Source organism: Astatotilapia calliptera, chromosome 11 (genome assembly GCF_900246225.1).
Source record: "Astatotilapia calliptera chromosome 11, fAstCal1.2, whole genome shotgun sequence".
NCBI classification, from domain to species: domain Eukaryota; kingdom Metazoa; phylum Chordata; class Actinopteri; order Cichliformes; family Cichlidae; genus Astatotilapia; species Astatotilapia calliptera.
The window spans coordinates 29986383-30009254 of record NC_039312.1 but is presented as its reverse complement, the minus strand read 5'-3'; the positions used below and the strand labels follow the sequence as shown (position 1 = coordinate 30009254).

Below are 22872 nucleotides of genomic sequence, written 5' to 3'. Positions count from 1 at the left end.
ATGATATGAAGCCAAGCCATCTGGTACTGCCATACTTCAATGTGAGAGAAGAAAAGATGGAAACAGGGCTGTGAATATGCTCTGCTCTCTCCCACCTATCCTCTGGATCTGCCACAAATCAGTCATTAAAATTTATGCCACCTCTGGATGAGAAAGGAATGGGGGGGAAAGAAGTGACTGATAGTCCATGAAAAGAGTGATGTGAGAGAGGAGACAGCGAGAAAAAGACAGACAGACAGAGGAGGAAGTCCCAGGAGAAAGATGACTTTTGAGCAGCTTCATCTCAAAAAGATTTTTTTCTGCTGCTGCCTGATTCACATCGCTTCACCCCTCTCCCGTCCCATCGCCATCCCTTCATCATCCTCTTTTTCCTTTCTCCTCATTCACTTGCTATTTCTCACCATCTTTCAATGATATATATACACATATATAAAAGATATCAGTTAATGCAGCTTTAAAATCTGATGTTACTTCAGAGTCGCACACAGACAGCTGGAGCAGACCGCTTCTTTCCATGAATACAAAAATCTAAATGAATAACACATGTTCGGCTCTGAGAAATGCTCCTTAAACTTTCTCTCCCTCATTTACCCCCGTGTTCTTTTTTTCATTATTTTCCGCTCATTTAATGAACATTTCTCTGCACCTATTGGCTTTGTCCTTTCTCCCAGCTTCTTTTTTCCTCCTCTCCTCCTTCCCTTTGTTTTCTTTTTTGTCTGCTCATACTTCTCCTCCTCCCTGGCAGGGTTCCCATACTGTAGTTGAGTTTGGACAGGATATTTTGGCTGATCTTTCTCAGACTACGGTCCGCTGGCTTCCAGTGTGGCTCTGTCCTGCACGCTAAACACGACTCATAAATCAAACCGCACACTATATCCATAAATCAGTGCACACTGGCAGCACGACGCCACATCAAAACTTCCTCTATATGCGAGGACCATCCAGTGAGAACTGCAAGGTCTTCACCTCAACCACAATCACCAACCCTAAGACTCATTCCAGTTCTCAAACTCTCTGAAAATTCATGGTGCTTACCAACTTTTATATTTCATTCCACACAAATTTCTTAATAATGACAAAAATATTTTAAATCATAATCTCTTCCTTACTTTCTTGAAAGCAGCGTGTCTTTACTGATTATCTCAGCATGCACCAGGAGGCATAAAAAAGCCCAAACCCATAAAACATTCACAGATTTCTAAACAATGCAGCGAATTTCTAGCTGACATCCAGCTCTCTATAAACCCAGTAAGTAATGCCTGCCCCTCCTCCTCCCCTCAGTAGGATACACATTATCAGATTAACCACTTTACTCTAGTATTTGAGCCAACTTGACTCTGTAAATAAACCACAACTTAAAATCTACAATATGCTGTTCCTTTCCTTGTCTGTGTGCAGCGACTTTCTGGAATAGTGTTAATAATGCTAGCCTGCCAGACAACCAGCTGTTTCCAGGCTATATGCTAAGATAAGCTAACCATTTGGTGGAATCGGATGGTTGTCTGGCAACCGCAAAGTCACAAAACTCCAGGAAGTCACTATCCTTGGCCAAAAAACTCTCAAAATAGCTATTAAGTGTATATTTTCCTAAAATCTATCCCTTTACAGTCACATGCCAACAATTTCACCACACAGACTGAAAACAAAACAAAAATAATGATTTATGTACAAGAAGCAAAATACCAGGCTCTCTCAAATACACAAATATAACGTGGCGCACAGCAACATGAATTAGAAAAAAAATCCCATTAGCCTCTGTCCGTGCAAGGGCAGGGAAAGTAATATGTCTGGGTGGCCAAGCAGAAGATATGCAATAATTCCAGAGCTGCACATTTTCAGCCGTCAGAATAATCTATTGGAAGCCAGTCAACAGTGAGAGTGCCACTCTCCCTCTCTTCCTCTCCCTCGGTGTGTTTGTGTGTGAGACAGGGGCAAATGTAGTGCGATGTCAGTCTACAGCAAACTCCAAGCACAACAGTTTACAACCCATGTACAGAGAGGTAAGAAAGGAAGGGAAAAAAAACGCCAGGCGAGGTGATTTAGCAGCAGGTTGTAGATCAACCACACAGGGACGCACATAGTCCTTGACTGTCAGGAGAAGAAAATAGTACCTTTAACTGCCCTTACTCCTACCTCCTACCCCTCCTCCTCTAGCCTTTATTACCACCATCTATCTGCCTACCTATTCATCCATCTGTCCATCCAACCAACCAGCCATCCATCTTTCTTCCCTATTTTACCAAACGGAGCGGTACATGGCTGCATGATTGAAACACATGCAGCTGAACATCACTTCTGATTTTATGGCCCAGACTTCAGAAGAGGGGGAGGGAAGGGTCTGAAGAAAACAGAGGCAATGGCCGACCTGTTGCTTGCACATTAGAGTCCAGCTGAAATTGCATTGCGTATTTTGTTCCTACAGCATACAGTAGTGGTCTGCAGTGGCCGTGAAACAAAATTGTCTCAGGTGATCGTCCTTAAATAGAACTATGACATTATTATTTTCAATCTCTATTATGGAACTGGCTTTTGATGCATTAACCAGACTGCTACTCTTTCTCAATCTGAGTATTGGAAAGTTTGCAAAAAGTTTTTCCCCTGCTCCATTTTTATTTTCCTTTATTGTCTCCTACTACCATTTCTGAACCTGAACTTCAATTCCTTGCAGTGTTTCTCTCCACACACTACACATTATAAATATATATGTGTTCAAAAAAAATGTCTCACGCACCCATCACTGTGATGCAATACAGAAAGAATATGAACTCCATCAATCTTGTGTTACACCTTGGCTTGCTGAACAAGCAACCAGCCAAACATCTGGCGGAGAAAGTCATGCTGATAACATCAGTCATACATCACACAGGCTAGATGCAGACCCTGTATTAGCAAGTACACTACAGCATAAAAGTCTAGCTACAAATACAAAGACTGGTCAATTTAGATGCACATTTTTGAGGTCCTATAATCAGCATCACTGCAAATAAATTAATCATGTTTCATTTTTTATTTGTCAAAACAAACCGAATGAATCAACACAGCATCCTGCTTCCTGCCCTAAGCCACACGGGAGAAGCGCCAGCTCTGCTTAATTATGTCGGCCTCCTCCACGGGTAGTGCCGGGTACACCTTGCAACCTCTCCAGTAACCAAACCACAGGCTAGGTTCAATTTCGTGTTCTTGCATAACAGTTGTAGCCACATCACACATCAAAGTGAAAGGGAGAATCAGATGCAGTGCCCCAGTGTCTCCCAAGATCTTAACTGCCTACTCCTTTACACCGGGAAGGAACACACAACAGAAATAGATGAAGCATAAAAATTTTTGTCTTAATATTCAAACATACTGGGACAGAGGAAAATGGGCGTAGATTAAATTTGGAGCACAAACTGAGCTGCAGCAGCAGGTTTTACTGGTGCTCTACTGCAAACCTTAACTTTCCTTTTAATGGCAGAGCCAAACAGGTTGGCAGTAATGGCACCAGAATTGTTTTTCTGCCTAGTACTATACTGAGGTGTGGAAAAACTGGCCTCACCAAAAGTATTATGAGTAAAGATGTATTCATTAGCCAAAACTGGAGGAGAGTGTATAGCAGAACATTATACTATACAAGTTATTTCAGTGCTACAAGATCACACAAATCTTGAAAAGCTTTGAGCTCTGATGGACCAATTGATGGATGCGTGGATTTTACTTGCTAAAAGAAACTCCAAACGCCAATTAACCTATCCCCACTACTGCATGTTTTTGGACTGTGGGAGGAAGCCGGAGCACCCGGGGAGAACCCACGTAAAACAAACTTCCTTCCAGTTCGCAAGGGCAAAGAAATATATTTGGATTTTAATTCTGCTGACCTGTCTGCCTCTCACCCACCACATTTTCACCATCAACAACCCAATTACACAGCTTTAACACGTCCAGTACAACAAACAAAAGTGAGACATGTTGAGAGTCCGGCAAAATGATGATCACATATTCATCATGTTGATGTTGCCCACTTGTCTCATCGTAGATTAGCTATTGATTGTCAAGAGCACATCACCCCAGCAGGTCAAGTTGATCCGTGCAGTGTTCAACAACTCACTTGAGGAGTGAAATGAGATTAAAAAAATTATTGCTTCTCTTCCTGTTTGGCTGCACATTATTGACTAAATTGCGAACCTGTCCTCTGTGCCTGGGAGTTAAGAAACTAATAATGCCTTTATATCGCTGTGCCCTCCCAAGTGCTTTCAGACTGACCAAACACCACAGTGGCGGTTCCCACTAATTACTATATGTTCGTCCGGGGAAGAATTAACAGCTGAAACCTCCTGGAGTGTTTGATTATGAAGCAAATCTGCACAATTTTGTTTGGGTGATTCATTATTATAGATGGGATCAGAAAATTACTTTTACGACATGAAGGGCTTTTAACTTTTAAAGTATGTTTTAGTTTTGGACAGACCGCCACTCACTGAAGTGGAGCCTGAAAACCAATGTCAACTAACAGTTCATTGCAGTGCCCTCTGAAATAAACTGCAGAATGACCCTTAATTAATAAAGACCAAGGTCAGCTTATTCCCTTAATAGCTTCACCTTGTACTAGCACTCATTTGCCAAAAGCAGCTTAGTGTTAATGATAGATATATTTGTTACTAAGATATGCTACCTCATTGAGTACACCTGTTCAGCTGCTCAGCAATGCAGATATCGAATCAGCCAGTCGCATAACAGGAAGCCAATGTCATCAGCCACAAAGACAATGTGAAAAAGAACTGAAGGTCAAACAGAGAATTAGATTTGGGGGAAAAAGGTAGTTCACATGTATAGTTGTTAATGCCAGACTGATCGGTCTGAGTATTTTCCCCATACGACAATCTCTAGGTTTTACAGAGAATGGTCTGAACCAGAAAACATATCCAGTAAGCTGCAGTTCTCTCGGTGAAAATACCTCGATGATGCCAGAGGTCAGAGGACAAGGGTCTTATGGGTTTATGGCTGCCTTCAACAAGATAATGCACCATGTCAAAAAAGCTCAATCATCTCAACCTTTTTTGTTGAACATGACAATGAGTTCACTATACTCAAATGGCCACTACAGTTACCAGAATTCAATCCAACAGAGCACCTTCGGGTTGTGTTGGAATTTGGACATTTGCATCATGGATGTGCAGCCAACAAGTCTTTGTGATGCTATTATATCAATATGGACCAAAATCTGTGAGGGATGTTTCCAGGACCTTGTTGAATCTGTGCCATAAAGAATTAACCCTCTCAGGCTCAAATTAAACTTTTTGTTGCTAATGCACAACCATGTCCTGCAGTGGTACTTTCGAGTAAAAAAACCTCATAAAATATGTATGTGGGGTAATCAGCTTGTTCGTTTTTAACTATTGCAAATCGGCAACGCCTGCCATGAGAGGGTTAAGGCATTTGGAAGGCCAAGCTGGTATTAGAAAGACGTATCTATCAAAGGGCATTTTTAAATGAGTGCATTTTGTATCCTTCAACAGATCTGAATCCCCACTAGAATTCAAAGTAAAAGATAAAAAAATAAGTAGCTTGAATTTACAACTGCACAGAATCAGTTTATGAGTTAATTCACAGAATCAATATCCAACCGCTTAGTGGTTAGCAGACATCTGTTCTGAAGCATCAAGCTTTGATTTCTGAGACTAAACCAACAGCAGAGTTGATCTGATTGAGAAACTTAGGGACACTGTGACTTTTCAATTACAGGGTAGCCAGACTGTGAATCATATCTTGTTTTCTATTCTGAATTTCCCTCTAAATGAGATTATAATTCACAAAATTAGCATCATTTTGTATTAAATACTTTTTTTCTAAAGTTATAGCCTGAGTAGTTTAATGTTTAAAGTAAGCAATATAGTGTTTTTTGTATAGGATGTTGTGTAATTCAACTTCTGGCCCCTGCTAACCATTCAACAACATGCTGGTTTAAGGCACTTGTCTCATAACCATTTACATAGATTTGTAATGCAGCCTTTTTGTTTTTTTAGCTACACTGCTCACATCCAGAGAGCAATTAATAATAACTTTAATTAACAATGTGCTTAACCAAAATTTCCTGACTCAAAGCTGACCTTTGACCATGTTGAGTATAATGCAAACAGATTGGAATCCAGTGAATCAGTGAAATGTGTATCATTTCATAATCACTGAATCTTCAAATCTGATAATCATGTCGCACTGTTCTGCTGTCAGGGTGTTGTTTTAGACGCTACTCAGAGCACTTTGAATTTTAGACATGAGCATGAGAAACAGTTACTATCCCGGATCTCTACATAGAACTAAAAATGACGGTAATGGAGCAAACTGCACTACAGCAACACGCTGCAGACCCTGGCACAGGTGCCTAAAATATGACTGAGGATTGTAAAATTTGTAGGAATGTTAACAATTAAATGCCTACATTATGCAGCTTGCCATTCAAGCAAAGATCTTTCACTTGACATTAAATGTATGCAATGAAATGAAACAGACAGCTAATAATTTCAAATCAGCACTGCAGTGAACCTCATTAGACTAAATGCTTTTGGCAATTTCTGATACAAACAACACAGCAGTGAAGCAGCTTTGATTGATTTCAAAGTCAGCGCTCGCCTAATGATTATAATGGTGTTTTTTTTAAAGCCCTATAAAAATTATTGTTACTCACTGCATGTGTGACTTACCTGAAACCAGGTGAAACTATGACACAGCTGCCCGACTTGAGCCAGATGCAGTAAGGGTCCCGTAAGGACAAACAGCTTCTGCATAATAGAAAGACAGACAGTTAATGATAGAAGGAAACATGAAGAACAGCATGCATGCAGACAGTGGATGTTAGTTGGGTAATGAGGCACTACCCAGCCACAAACCTAAAAAAGCCCCACATCCCTCAACTAACAAAGGGTAAAGAACTCCATGTGTAGGCTGGTTTGCACCACGTGGCTGAACATTTAATGTCTCATTAAGAAAAGAAAGATAAGTTGAATAAACACATTTAACATGAAATTGCAGCATCCTCATTTTCTTTAAGTGTGGCTAAAACATCATTTACCAAGCAGCACTAATTGACGAAATAGAAGCAGAGTTACTGAAACTGCAGCATAAATCTTTACATCTTTATTTAATTTGCATAAAAACAGGGGGGTCCGAGGCTCAAGAGCTGCACTACTTTACTTCTAAAATCTGGTGTTATACGAATAATGTATAACATTCAAATAGAGTATAGCTTCGACTTTATGGTGGAATAATTATTCATACAATTAATCACATGCCTGTTATTGCTTCCAATAATACTGCATTCTCTACAACAGAAATTAATGTTGATACGCATACAAAGAGACAGAATTTAGATGGCAATCAGATTAGTTTGTAATTAGAGGTTGGACTGTAGACTTGTTTTTATCTGGCTATAAAAACACAAATAGACATTAGGGGATAAAAGAATGGTTTTGTGACATTTTGCATGTCTCACAGGTTAAAAGTTACAACCAGCATCTGTTTGGTTTTGCATTATACATCAATTCTAAATCTAGCTAGGTTAAGTTGTTCATTAATAATTAGAGACATATGATGAATGTCAAGATTTTAGTGTAGTCACGCTGACGAGGCATGCAGACTGCTGCAACAGTAAGCTGATACTGTTTGCTTTAGTATAAAAACCTGGACCTGTTTACCTCTTTCTTATAGCAGTCAGCATTAACCTCACTTAGTCACAGTTCCTACAGTAAAAACTCCCTGCAGCATTGCAACATTCAGTACTTTTCTTCCATTTTGAGACCCACACATCAGTTTTGTTGATAAAACTCTAACACTGCATTCTGCACAAGTCTGTGGATGCAATTTTCCCTCTCTGTGTTGTATGAATCATGTGGCCTTCATACTTCCAGTATGTGTCTGCAAAACAACACTGGGTGTCAGTGAGCGAATGAACACAATTTTTCACAGGTGCAGAGCTTACTTTTTGCATGTGTGTGGTATTCACCCAGCAGCACCGACATAATGAGCATAAAGTACGCCCAAAAAGAATGACAAAAACAATAATGCTCTCCTGCTTTTCCCATCTACAGTTACTTTAGAGATATTTTTAGCCTAATTCCAAAGAAAAGAAAAGAAAAACAAGTCAAGTAAACCTTCAAGGCAGACAAAAAAGCAAGTTCTAACAAAGATCCTGTGACCCGTTTTAAATATCTTTAAGTATTTACTGATGTCTCAACTGAACATGCAGGTGTGTGCAGCTGTGCCAACATATTACTGTGCCAGGTCAGGAAAACTGAAAGTCAAGACAGGACATATTCTCCCATTAGTACTTGTGCAATCTGCAGCTGCAAACTGGGTATAAATAAATACACGGGCCAAAGCATTACACAAACTTTCTTTCTTTCTGTCTTGATTGAAACGACAATAAAAACCTATCCCTAACCTTGAGATCATACGCATTAAGTGCAACACTTTACAAAGCAATACATGTAAAATGGAATGTAAAATGTAAAATAATAAGGAATGTAAAATGATACCCATCCTAAATTCAGTAACTATATTCCAATTGCTACAGCAACAATTTTCTTCAATTATCTGCATACTGGGTTGATGGAAAAACATGTACGATCACGTGGAATGGAAGATAAATAAATAATGCATGACTTTTTAAAGCTAAATCAAATGCACTGCAATAATGGTAATGTCAAGTGACAAAATAAAACATTTGTCTTTGTCTTTTAAAAGAGCCGATATTAGATTCTTTGAGCTGATGCCCTTATCAACAGGATGTCATGTGTCAGTGTCTTCCAGAACAGCAGTTAGTGTGCTGTGTGGATTAATTCAAACACCCAGACCTCCTCCTAATGTGGACCTTTGAGGCTCTACAACAATATCCTATATCTTTACCTTTCCTGCAACATAAAACACCCTCGATCCACATGCTTTGTCAAGAAAACAAAACACTGAGACATACAGATATAAACCGCTCGCTTTAGGCATTTTCACAAACAATTGCCACGGTTCTTGTTCTTGGGAGGACAGTACAATAATACAAAAGCCCTGTTGTTAATGTAGGTTTAGGCAAGGTCATATACTTGGCTATTTCTGAGTGCTTACCTCAAAAGTAGACTTGTATTTGTGTCTTTAGGCATGATGTAAGCATGGTAAACCAACATCTTTTTCTTTACAGCTTGGAATATTTTTTATTCTGAAGGATAATTTATTTGCAATAACAGAATCATTCTTGGTTGGAGGGGCTTAGAATATGAAGTGGCTGGAGAAATCATCATTGTCAGATGTCTATCTAAACACAAAAATGTAAAAATCCAGACACCATTGCATGTCTTCTTATGTTTCAATCCTCGTTTTGCTTGTGTTCAATGCAGGGCTACTGACACTTCAACATGCATGGGAAATGAAAAACAAAATGCCAAAATAAAAAAACCCAAAACTGGAGTGTTTGTTTTTGTCCAGCATCACAAATTGAAGCCCTCTAGGTATCAAGAACCTGAAATTAGCCTCATCCCCGTGTGTGACTGCCAATATGTGACACTGTGTGCTGCATTAATACATTATTCATACAGTCGCCATAGGGTCTGTATTTATATACACATCTAACTGACTCTAACTCTCCTCTCACCGTCGTCATAGAGATTCATCTACACTTACAGGTCAGAAACAGCCATCAGCACTACAGCACAGTCAGTTCTCCAGCTCTGATTTCTAAAGATGTGCAGTGAAGTCATTTGTTCTTTGTCGTAAGTGCAGTTTCTCTAAAACAGACTTGTGTGTGTCCTGTGCCACTCTTTAAAACTTCAGACTTCTATCTGTCAAACTAAAGTGAACACAGTGGTGTGTAAGTCATGGTGTGTGTGTGTGTGTGTGTGTGTGTGTGTGTGTGTGTGCGCGCGCGCGCGCGCGTATGGGGCATCCATTAGCTGCCGAGGGCCTCCAAGGCTGAGCCTCATGACTTCCAGCTGTTATGCAGCCACAATTTTGAGAATAACAAAATACTGAGTGGAAAGGATTTCAGATATGATATGTCACTGGTGAACAACTATTTAAGGATTACATATATTTGCTTGATGGAAAACTAAAAGGTAATATTAACCATTCTGAATAGTTACTATGCTGCTTAACATTTGCACATGTGGTTTCATCACATGGACAACATGTCTGTGAAGGTTCTCAGTCATCCAGGTGATCGTAGTCTAAGGAGCTTGGAAAGGAAGCGTCTGGACTTCTTTAAGTTTCTTGAAGACCTTTCACCTCTCATCCGAGAAGCTTCTTCAGTTCTAAGAGCAATTGGTGGAGAGTCCCAGATTTTAAGCCCTACGGGAGTGTCCCCAAGAGGCTCATGGACCTCTTTGACTTCTATTATCGAGGCGATATCGAGGATGCCAGTGTTCACATTTTGGACAGAGAAGACTGATGGTTTGAAAGAGGAGTGAAAGAAGCCATCTGTGTCCACTGTGAACGACCATCTTTGAACAGAGGCGATGGCTTACGACACCTGTCTGCCATCTATAATCCAGTTTTGAGATCCCTGCTCAGACGCCTTAACCACTCCCACACACCTACTCATATCCTGGGCCTTTTGACCTCAGGAAATCACATGATAGGGTGGGGCTAGACTTCACAGTGGGTTCACCCAAAACCCTGGGTGAAGGTGACACACACCTGTTTTCACACCTTCACTCGTGTGATTAGTTAGAGGATCAACAGGGGGTCCATGGCCCTCTTGGGGGACACCCCATAGGACTTAAAATCTGGGACTCTCCAGCAGTTGCTCTTAGAACTGAAGAAGCTTCTCGGATGAGAGGTGAAACATCTTCAAGGAAAACAAAAGAAGTCCAGGCGCTTTCCTTTCAAAGCTCCTTTTACCACATATACAACACTTTCTTCAGATTACCTGTAAGAAAAAAAAAATAGGGCCCTGTATTGTTAACATATCCATTACAGTTCAACTTTGACCTTTTGTGCTGACTGCGACACAGCTTTAGAAACCACTATATTTCAAGTCAAATGAACTTCTTAACCAAGATGAACATTAGCTCCAGACCAAATGTACATATTATATATTTATGCTGAAGTGAAAATACTCACGTGTCTCTTACCCATAAGAAGTGCAAAAAGGATAATTTATTACAGGAGACTGCTTACTGCCTCCCACTGGCAGTCATAGCTATAGTTCAACAACGACTATCATTATTCTCTAACCTTATACAAGAAAAAAAATGAGGTTCTGAAATAAGAATGGGCTTATAAGTGTTATTCTGCTGAGCAATTACAGTGTGTTTTGTTGTTTAATGTGCGAGACTTGTTTGGGGGATTAGACTGTCTGATTTAAAGCCTTTCTATTAACCTGACTGCTCATGTGTCTGGCACCTTTCGGATGTTATTATAGACTTGCAATCTTCCCGGATATCAGCAATAACTTTGATACAATACAAGATCATCATAGGTTACAGAAAATACAGCCAATGCTATAAAAATACAAGCCAAGTTTTAACAACCTGGAATTACCCTTTGAGGCATTACATCTTCAGTTAATTAACAGTACCCTGTATGTGACAGCATCAATTGATATACATTTATTTAAGAGCAGTCCTGAATAACAATATGAGCAAGTTGAACCAGTTCATATTAAAAAATAAAAAAATAAAAAAATAGTCAAGCGAGCTGAAAATCCTTGGATCTAAAGACTTTGAGGGTTTGGGGCCTCCTCTGCCCCTTTATTATACTGTTTTATTAAAATTCCCATTTCATCCAGTTCTCTGCTGCTCTTCAAAACAGAGCGTTTTCTGAAACCTAATATTGGCAGCAGGGCCTCGAGTGAGAAAACAAACCTGACGGTACTGGTTTTAGTGAGCGAGAGAGAGAAACAAGCCAAGAGTGAGAGAAAATGGAAGCAGACACGAGAGAGATGGAGTAAATCTCATCTAGAGGGAGATTGTTTCAGCGGTGTGGTAAAGGAGGATATTGTGGCTGAAATCTGACCTCCTGGACAGTGGTGATGCTGCTTATGGGGGACACTAATCCCAGGATGAGGTGTGCTGTAGCTGTAAGTCTCTAAAAAGGATCTGTGGATGCAGCAAGGCCACGAGCTCAAGTAAGACAGGCCCTATCCATTTTCTTTCTGCTCCTTCTTTTCCTTTTTCTCTCCCTTACAACATCAGGAAAAGAAAGCAGTGACCAACATTACTGGCTCTCAGCCAATCAGCTGGATGCAATTTATGACTAAATGATGTTGAGAGCTTCTCCAGGCCTTTGCAATGAGGGGTTTGCATGCTATGGGGGTATATGCATTCCCTGGGGTAGCTGAGGAGAAATCCTTCCTCTGGGTTGAAGGGGCTGAGAACAGGGGGGAGTTATAAGGGGCCAACATTCCTCACAGCACCAAAAATAGACCTTGAAGCTGAGGAGCAACTACATTAGCTGAGGCTATAATGTAGTTTGGCAAAGCAGGATACTTGAAGCTGTTGCTGTGCTCTGCTTATAAGTGTGTTCCTTCACAAAAGCTTTTACTTTGGCCTGTTTAATAAATTACAGAATACAACGGGCTGTGTTTGAGCAATGGTAGGCAACGTGAACTTGGAGTAAACCCCTGAAAAATTACAAAGAAAAGTTTTTTAATATAAGCCAAGTTGGAAAACTTAGAAACGGATAAAAGCAAAACTGACTGAATGCAATGGGACCGGGGCAGATAAACGACGACCTGAAGCATGCAGCATAAACATTCAGTGAAGCTTCTGTTCAAACACAGAGATGAAAATCGCAGCAGATAAAAACAGCAGATCTGTGCGGACCAATGATGTAACCACACCTTTCCTAAAAGTAATACATGAAAGTAACATAGGTGAAATACTTACATCATGTGTTTTACATTCTTTTTCGCCATTCTGCGGTAACCTAATACTCTGATAATAACTTCATGTAAAAGCAGTCTCTAAAGTTCAGGTGGAGGGCTTAAAGCTTTTCCCTGCTGTTCTCCTAAAGTGGTTGATTTCTTGGCCGTAAACGCAATCAGCCTTTTAAACATCGGCTACACACGTGTAAGAAAGGGAACAAAATGATGAAAGGGTATACGTAATTTTGTACCGGTGAACGTTTGACATCTGAAACATCAAACGCTAAAGCAAAAGTTATGCTCTCTCAATACAGGGAAAATCAAGAAAGGAGCACCATTTGTTCCCTCAAAACAATGTCGAAGCAAGTGGAGAAATCTTATTACTGACTTTCCACATGCACACACACACTTTTATAATGCATGCAAATGTGTTTTCTGATTTCTGTGGATAATCTAGTTTCTTGCCAGCGTACAGTATAAACGCACTCCAAAATCTAAAACAAACAAAAACAGCTGCAAAAAATATCTTTAATAGGACTACATTTGGGGCTCGTATGCTTGCATTTCGAATTCGCCAGTTAACATTTGTGCATGCTTTCGCACATGCAAATGCTCCTTATTACAGCTGTATAAACAATGGACCACGTATACTCAAACATGAAGATCAGACAGCAATCTGACGACTTGAGCTTATGAAAACGTCCAACCTTTCAACACAGAATTTCCAATGTAGAAGGCATACGAAATTGCTAATGGGTTCAATAACCTTTCATTTTTTTCCTATGGTCACTTACCTGCCAACACCACAAATAACTTAATAGTACTTATTTGAAAAAGTGGTCCAATTTTAAGAATTGGGGAAATAATAGTCCAACATCTGCTTTATGGTACAGTACTCTATTCAAAAGCCTATAAAAGCATTGTGAGTGGATGCATTTGCTAAAGGGAAACTGATCTTACTTTACTTGATTTACCTGGATCAGTTAGTGTCATTTTCTTTGTGGCACAAAACGAGAAAACAAAAAACCCATGCATGGTTTCTGAGGTACTGCACAGTTTTGGGACCTTTCACTTAAACAAAATATACTGATCAGTATCAAAAATTTTATACAGAATATGCATAATATTCTGTCCAAACTCTGGTGGCGATAATGCTTTACTGTATAGTTGACTCACTTCTTGCAGTGGCTGTACTCAGAGCAGCGGCTCAGCGGCACACGGATCACGCAGCTTGAGAACGCCACAAACAACGCATGATGATCCCGGTCCAACTCAAGCCCCAGGACCCTCCTATCCTCCCCCTGCACATTGCACCTGGGAACACGGAAAAACACCAACTGTCACAATCAGGCATTTTGTATTTCGTTTCATTTTTTAAATCAGCGCTGTACACGGCTGGTTCAGTCTGAAAATTATACAGAAAGCCGACTGTGAATCAAACTCCATGCAGATAGATTTTTCAAGCTGTGCAGCAAGAAAACAAAAGAATACATGGGGGGGAAAAAAAAGCATCCCCTCCAGCTGTACAGGGTGATGCAAAGTGTTACAATAGACCAAAGAGTGGGTGGGCAGGACAGATCAAGGCAGAACAAGGAGAGGAGGAGAACAAGCAACAGAGAAGGAAAAGAACAGAGATGTGCTAAGTAAAGTACAGAGAAAGCAAAAGAAATGGAAAGAGAGAGAGCAATAAACCAAAGAGACAATTACAAGAACACGCATCGTTTAATACAGAAGCAACATGACACATAATAGACTTTGTCTCACTTGTTAGGGTTATAGACATCAAGGTCCTCCAGGAGCTGGGTGCTGAAAGATGCGTTGGCCCCCTCAGTGCTGGCCAGGATCTTCAGCACATGGCCATTATCTGACCCGAGGAAGACTACCGTGTAGTTCTTATATGGCCCTGCAGATGTATCCACTGCAATCTGAGTCAACTTGAACCTGCATTAAAAAAACAAGACAACAAGACAAAGCGACTTACATCTACACTGAAGATCATCTAAATTTAAGCTGTCATGTCACTTGCTTGCATAAATTTGTGGGCGTCAACAACACCAAATGCTCTGGTTAGCATCTCATTATTGCTTCTTTGTTTTATGAAAGTAGAGTTTCAGTGGTAAACAAAACAAACAGTGGGTGAGTACTAAGCTCATTGTATAAAGCATCAGTATAAAATCAGTCACTTCATCTACCAACCCACCATCCCCTTCCTTCATCGCCTACATCTTTTAAAGCCTTCATCCTATCAATTCATCTATCCATCTATCCGCCCACCCAGAGCCATTCAATCGATCCATTCTTTGTGTTGTTGAGCCACTTTTCTATGCAGTCTTGCACAGAGGCCCGGTTTTCTATTTTCTGGTTGTATTTGTGTGAAAGTCCAGCAACACACCGCTTTATTTGGAGTGCCACCCTGCTTCATATTCATCCAGCTTCTCGCAGTTACACCTGGGAGGTGCCCAGTATCACCACAGCTGTCTACTGTTGGCTCCACTGGAGCAGGTGAGGATTAAAAGCTGTGCTGAAGGGCACCTTGAGTCCAGTGGTGGCTGAGAGGTGGATAGGCTTAACTCATTCATTTTCTCTGCTGTATTTCCATTCTCTGGCCCGGGGATTTAAACAAACAAACTTCCTCTAATAATTTCTTTGGCATTGCAGTGCTTCTAGATTCTTATAAAAAGGACACCCGCAGCAACTTCTGTGCCCTCACTTCTCCCTCAGTGCCTCCCAGATGGTCCCACAGAGGCTGGTGTGTTTACCCACATGAACTTGACGGGCACGTCCCCGCAATGACTCGGCAATAGCGCGTGATGCGTTTCTGGTTAGATTTCATTTATCTAGCATCACTCTGGGGATAGGCGAAGCAGATGTGATGTTTTTGGCGCCAGATGTGAAGCGGTGCATGTTTCCCCAGTGTGGAGCCACTGCAGTGTCTGGCTGGCTGTCAGCCTGGCTCTGCTTCAGCAGGCGTGGACAAGGCTCCTGTATACTATGAGACTGTGCCTGCGGTTGTAAGTTGAATCGGTGATATGTATCCGCTGTGAGTACATACATGTCTGAGGTTTGTGAGCTACTGCGTGAAACACTTGTGACACTTTTCACCAATTTAACATTCACGGCATCGTCATCTGGTATGAGTGGATTCTCAAATATCACAACACACACACACACACACACACACACACACACACACACACACACACACACACACACCCTCCCTTTGACAGGTGGGCTGTGGAGCTAGGCCAGCCCTACAGACAAGTCCTCTCCTTGTGCCCCCTTCATGTTTGATGTAAATCCAGTGTTGAAAAAAATTCAATGTGCTTTAATGGCAAGCAAGGTAGTGTGTTCCACTTGAGGTCACTCATCAATACCAATCACGGTTGCAAGAAAAACACTGCTGGTACATGATGCTGTGAAGGCAAACAGCCACTAAAGTACCAAAGAAATAATCCTGGCATTTTCTCCTAAAGGTCTGTTTTATAACTGCAGCCACGTTCTGAACAGCAACACTCACGGTAATGATTTTAAATGTGATCTAATGACAACGTTCACCAAAAAATACGTGACCATTTGAGAGGTCTTGAGGAATAACTTTGCATTTGTTTTCCAGGTGTTGATGCACTAAGTACAGGAAATGAAACCAAAGAGCTTATGCAAGTCCTCCTTTAAATGTCACCAGTTTTTATTGTTTAAATAATTATAGCAGGCATTTCTTTGTAATTCTCAGCTGTCTGATAGACCTGCAACGCTAAACCTATTGTCTGTTTTAACCGAGGTAGAGTAGCACCTTGGACAACTCGCCCGTCTGTTAAAGCACACATTAACATAAACACACAACCACTCTCTCACATCTACATCTATGGTAATTTAGAGCCACCAGTTAACATAACATACATGTTTTTAGTCTGTAGGAGAATGTAATTCTTAACTCAACACTTCACAAGTTTGTGCAGATGCTGGCAGGTGCCAACTGCCTTTTGTTAGTGAATTCCAAGTACATATACTGCCATCAGAAAGTGACTGAAAGTAATTTAACAAAAATATTTTTCATAATACTTTCCATCTGTTCTCTTATTGAAACAAATCTTCTACCTGCTGGTGGTGCGGGTGAAAAAGGGTCGGTCGTTGACGGAGGGGACGGACTCGTCCATGAGCGGATAAGACTTGATGAAAGTCAGAGTTTCGTCAGGGAAATTGGTGGATGACTTGTAGGCGGCGGCTGATCCCTCGCCAGCGCAGCAGCCTGGCCTGCACGACAACAGCAGAGCGAGAGAGAGAGAGAAAAAAAAAAAAAAAGCATTAGACATAAATCTGGTTCCACAGGCAGATGTAAAAACACTGGCAGCTGTTTGTTTTTGGGAGGAGCAGGAGGAAAAAACAGGTGCCTTGTGTGGCTGCCTTTTTTTAAGAGATGTCTGTGCAGAACAATAACAGCAACAGCTGCAAAAGCTCTGTTGTCAAAAGCAGAAAAAATGTTCTAGGAAAGTGACAGTTTCTATTTAAAGATGAGTCTCTCACCTTGGTTTTGGGACTTGCTCCTCTGGAACAGGTGTCCAGGCTGACTCACTATTCTTCTGCTCTTTAAATTTACCACTGAAGGCCTTCTCTATGTCATCCATGTAGAAAGCACAGACTGCTGAGCCAGTGATGCTGTTAAAAGGACCCCAAAAGAAGACTTTACAAAGAGCAAGACAAAAGTCTGGAATTCACCAACTAAAGACAAGAATTCAGCCCACTGACTTCCTGTCACAAGTGGCCAGAAATGTGATTTTTGATTGCTCTGTCTGTGCTCGTCTTTACTACTACTAGTATATGTCAAATATTCTTACCTCTTTCTAACCCTCTACAGTGTAGATACGATACAAGGAAAAAAAACAGAACAGTCTCCATATTGCAGAAGTTAAAAATGCATCCATCCAGAATTACATACTAATAGCTTGTACTGTATGTTTTCATGGAAAGCAGTGAATGACTTTGATCCTCCCAGCTGCTTTGACATATGAACTCCAGACAATCATGAAAATCACGTTGTGATATTATCAGATGTTGCTCTTTCTCGCAAAAACAAAAGTTTTCTCTGTCAGAGAATAGTGAGGCTCCAGCAGAGCGCAGGGGGCAGAACATATAACTGATCTATTCTCAATTAGAAAAAGCTGGCTGCTTAAACTCAGTTTAATACCCGATCAGACTGATTTGAACATTTGTGTCTGCCACAAACAACTCTGCAGGGTGATGTCTGTAAGAGTTTAGACCTGCAGAGCATGATAGGAACTGCTTCCTGTTTGTCAATGACATTCACTGAAAGCCAAAAAGTGCATCAGAATAGTGTAAATTGCTATTTTGGCTCAGCGACGTTTCAGAAGACACAGAAAAGTGAAAAAAAATATTACTAGTGATAGCATTTGAGATACCGCTCATGTAGTACCTTACAAGTAAGTTACATCGCAGAAAACAAACATTTTCTGGATTAACTTTAGCGAAGATGTTTTTGTTTATCGAATTCTGTAACATTTCATTGTTAACAGGTCAAATTTGCAGATCACATAAAAGAGGATTAAACAAACGTGACTAGAGAGAAATTATCACACTAGCTACTAACTAACTATAACATGGACATTTCAATTTCATCTTTACCTTGAAAAAAACATGAAAAAATGCCAACCTATTTGCCTGTGTGGTGAAGACTCCGAGCACAGTCGGCCGGTGGTTAATCTGCAGTACATTGGTGAGAGACTGGAGAACATCAAAGTAGAAAAAAGAATCACCAGGAACAGAACAGTTCAGCCGAGCTTTAAGAAATGATGTCCAGTAACGTTCCAGCACCCTCGGGGAGCCCCCATTGTCGTTCTTACAAACACGTGCAACCCTTGAGAAAACCACCTGAGGGGACAGGAGTGGAAATCATTTATAATCACCACACTCAGACGCAGCCGACACAGAATACTGAACAGCAGTCAGGAATGTGCTCTGCATGTTGACTTCGAGCAGAAACGACAACAAGCTTAAACAACACACAACACAAATTTGTGTAGTGTCTGCTCTGAAATGAGTACCTCACCTTGCCAAGAGTGGTGTACTCCACTGCGATCTCGCTGAAGAAGAAGTACACGTAGTTCCCATACTCAATGGCATGGAGGAAATGGGGCTCTGTAGAGGACAAGGAAAAAAATGGTAATGATGACTTATTTCCAGTATGACAGGCTGGACGTGGAGCTGGTAAACACAGATGTTCAATTTGGTTTATAAATCGTAGATAAATGTGAAATGCCTGAGCTCTAAAATGGAAAATCCAAATTTTAGCAGAGAAAAATGTCCTTCCAATTCTTCCAATAACAGATCCTTATTCGGGTGAAATAGCAGAGATAGTCCTGCATCAGTAGTGAAATAAAGATAACTTAAAACATTCTGCAACAGCACTTTCTACAACTCTGAATACATTTCTATCTTGTCACAAGCAATTGCTTTACTGAAACGACCCCACTCGCTCAGCGCTGTTAACGAGGATAAAAAAAATAATCTATTGCACATAAAGATAATATAGCTAAAACAATTAACGCCAAATTAATTGCCAATTATTGTGATGATAACAATCAAACATTCTTATTACTGGAAGGTTGATTCGGCTCCGTTTTCCTCCCAGATGAGGAAAAGCGATTGTTTCTTTCCTCCCTTTTGAAATCAGATGAAATTAAATGCATAAAGAAAGTGACACATAACAAGTCAAGATACTCTAGCCATCTTTTTCACTTCACTGGATGAGGCTACTCACATCTGCAATGAAGTGAAAAATACCCTCATTAAGTGACAAAATATTTGTTGGTATCAGTGCCAATAAAAACTAAAGGGGAGATTTTGACAAATGAAACTGATGTTTATTAATTATTTGTAACGGCTCGAAAGTGTGGAAAAACATAAACCTGGACACGAAGAAAGTTACTTCCAAAATAAAGGTTCAATTTAAAGGTCAGTGCTACCTGCAGATGTCAACCATGTAAATGTTTGTACAAGATTTGATAAGCCCTGCATTAGACCTCAAAGCTCGGTGAATTTTAGTAGTTTACACATTTAGGATGTCATCTGAAATGAAACAAGGTCTCAGATCCCACACCATATCAGAAAATCTTCCATTTCCTTAACCTACCACCAACCGCATTACAGAGCCACAGCTGCATTTGATATGCTATTACATTACACCTTATTGCATTGGCTTCTCACCTCGCAGCCATTTGGAGTCATACTTCACTGTACGCAGCACGGGGCTGCTTTCACCCAAACTTCTGTAAATAACTGCGTCACTTGCCAAGAAGTCAGTCATGGTGGCAGAGTAGAAATCACCACCTGAGAAAAAGGAAAAAAGTTATTGAGAACTACAGTCAAGGATCACAATTCCCACTAACCCACTTCTCTTAAGTGTCTATTTTGGTCACAGGTGACTTTTATTCCTCTTTAAAAGGAGGCTAAGGAAAGCAGTTGTAGGAGACTATGCGAGCTTTAATAACAGCCTGTGTGAACTTTGCATAAATGTCAGTGGAAACCTGGCAGGGTTGAGTGTACGTTTGGCTCTCTCTTCCCTGAACTTGATCCTGATGTGTTCACAATGTATCAACTTGCTTCACTGCTATGTTCATAAAGCAGTAAATCTAACCACAAACCGGGATCTGTGAAGAGGAAACTTCAGATTATACCATCTGATGATTTATGCCAAGATACTCAATTATATCGACATTTCAGGCTTTTAGCTCAGACTCTTACTGAGACACACTTGTAATGAGGCACTAATTGAAGTTAACATGCAGTTTAGCAGATTATATATTATTATCTTAGTATCCAATTACCACGTCAGAGAGACAGAACGCCAAGTGCAGTTACACGTTTAAGCCTATTGATTAGAAATGGTCCTTTATATGTAACAGCTACCCACTTTTAGCAAACCATCCTCTTCTGTTTCTGAAAGATGAACGTCATTTTCCTATTGTTCCACCCCCTTCTAATACATTTATAACATATTTTCACAAGGTTAATATAAAAAACAAAACAGGCAAAATATATGTGACTTCTTCTGAATATAGTCCACCACAAACATCGTTTTACCCGACTTCAAGTTCATTTAATAAACGCTAGTTTGATTAAAAAGAAAAAAACATTACTCCAAGCCTGACCTATATAATAAAAATGTCACAGCACAGATCATCACCTGTGAGATTTCAAGTTTGAACATCATCTGGGTCACTACTTACCTGCGAAAAGGCCGACATTGGACTGGCGGGACTCGAAGGGACATCGAGCCTGTCCCACCACCTCCTCCCCTTCCTGCTCCAGTGTCGACATCTAGGACAGAAATGAAGCAGCTTTACAAGGATGTATACAAAGCTTCAAAGCTAACCCAACAGAAGAATGGGCTATAAAACACAGAGTGACAGTTGTAAACAAGAAAACAACACCGCTGTTTACACTTATAAACCCACGAGGTTGTTTCTGCCCTGACAGAAAAAAAAAAAAAAATCAATCAGCCTCAAACACCAAAAGTCTTTAATGCAGTGAGAATTGCAGTTGGACGCAAAGGAGGTGTATCAAATCACTGTGTAATAATGAAAGGCAACACATGCATCATAAAGATTAGTTTTATTTGGTGTATTGTATACAGGTCATTTCCATAAAAGATGTGTGAAAGCAGAGAGGCCAGTTTATCTCTCAGGCACAGATATTAAAGCTGCTATTTTTCCAGCCCCTGCTGTTAACAAGGTTGCGAGCCTCAAACACAACAACAAGAGAAACCCAGCAGAGCGACTTCACCGCCCTCTGTGTCAACAAGGTGACTGACACACATACACCGCGTTAACAGTCCATAAACACGTTGGCCTGGATTTTTCAGGCTTGTTCGACACATAGCTCTGTGTGATTGCTGTTCTATTGTTGTTCTGCAAGATGATTGTCAAACTCGGTCCTTTCTACAAAACTAAATAGAGAGATCATGAATGTGGAGTAGACATGATAACCTAACAGTTACACAACTATAACAAGAGCAATACAAGACATATGCTCTGCATTTAGGAGAAATATATTGCATTTTTTAAAAGGGAAGAACTTTTATCTAAACCTATATTTGCACGTTACAATATTCAGAATATTTAAAAAAAACAATGCTCTTTCAGGCAGCCTGGACTGTGAATGTCTTTTACAGTTTTCATGTTTTTCTCTATTGATAGGAATTACCCATTTCATGACAGCACCCACCTCCCTGTGTGCAAATGCTTCACCAAAACAAGTTTCAATGCGTCCCGAGCTAAGTGTTCCCCACGAGAGATTGTTTTTAAAAAATACAAGCCAGTGTGTTTTTCTCCTGCACTTAAATGGTAAACCACTTTCCCCAGCAGGTGCTGTTTTCCAAGAGACATGACAAGACCACTTCACGTTCACACTGTCAGGTATGGATATGTTTTGTAAGCTTAGGGTTAAGTTAGAGTTAGGCTGCTGTTCCAGGCCGCGATAAGGGATTGGATTTATATAGCGCTTTTCAAGGCGCCCAAAGCGCTTTACAATGCCACTATTCATTCACTCGCGATGAGTTGAGGTTAAGGGAACATTGGTTGGTATCTACTCTTTACGGACTTTGCTTTTGTGGCAATACGCAAGACCGGAAATGGGTTGTAATCCATTCTCCAGCGCAGCCACACAGCTAACTGTGGTGCAACAGCACCCTGTGACTGAGCTCGTTCACACCAGTTTAGCTATAAAAAACGACTTCACATTTCTGGTGGGGTAATGGCTGCCTGCTCCCTGTACATTTGGCAATAAGATCATGCAGTAGAGGAGAAAATAAGCAAGACAAAACCTTACAATAGACTTTTGCCTTCTAAATTGTGCATAAATGTCTCAAGGGATTTGTACAAAACACTTCAGATTCTTAACAGAGTATGTGTTTATGCTACACTACACTCCTGAAGCTGATGTAATCCAGCACAACAGCTCTGCCCCAAATATCACTTTGGTGTAGCTTCAAGTGCTTTGACTGAGATTTTTATTTTGTGCTGCTGTTGCAGTAATAAAAAGAA

General features: G+C 40.5%; 1 protein-coding gene across 4 annotated transcripts in view; it reads right to left on the bottom strand.

Moving 5' to 3' along the window:
* Nucleotides 1-22872, bottom strand: part of sema6cb (semaphorin 6Cb) — a 144990-nt gene that overhangs the window by 24999 nt on the left and 97119 nt on the right. For all 4 annotated transcript variants that reach the window (XM_026183764.1, XM_026183765.1, XM_026183766.1 and 1 more), the window contains 9 exons: nt 21058-21148; nt 20036-20158; nt 18879-18967; nt 18483-18700; nt 17339-17470; nt 16913-17068; nt 14582-14758; nt 13994-14131; nt 6675-6752 (listed from right to left, as the gene is read on the bottom strand). In XM_026183764.1, the coding sequence (XP_026039549.1) occupies nt 6675-6752; nt 13994-14131; nt 14582-14758; nt 16913-17068; nt 17339-17470; nt 18483-18700; nt 18879-18967; nt 20036-20158; nt 21058-21148 (1202 nt within the window). The remainder of the gene's footprint in view (nt 1-6674; nt 6753-13993; nt 14132-14581; nt 14759-16912; nt 17069-17338; nt 17471-18482; nt 18701-18878; nt 18968-20035; nt 20159-21057; nt 21149-22872) is intronic.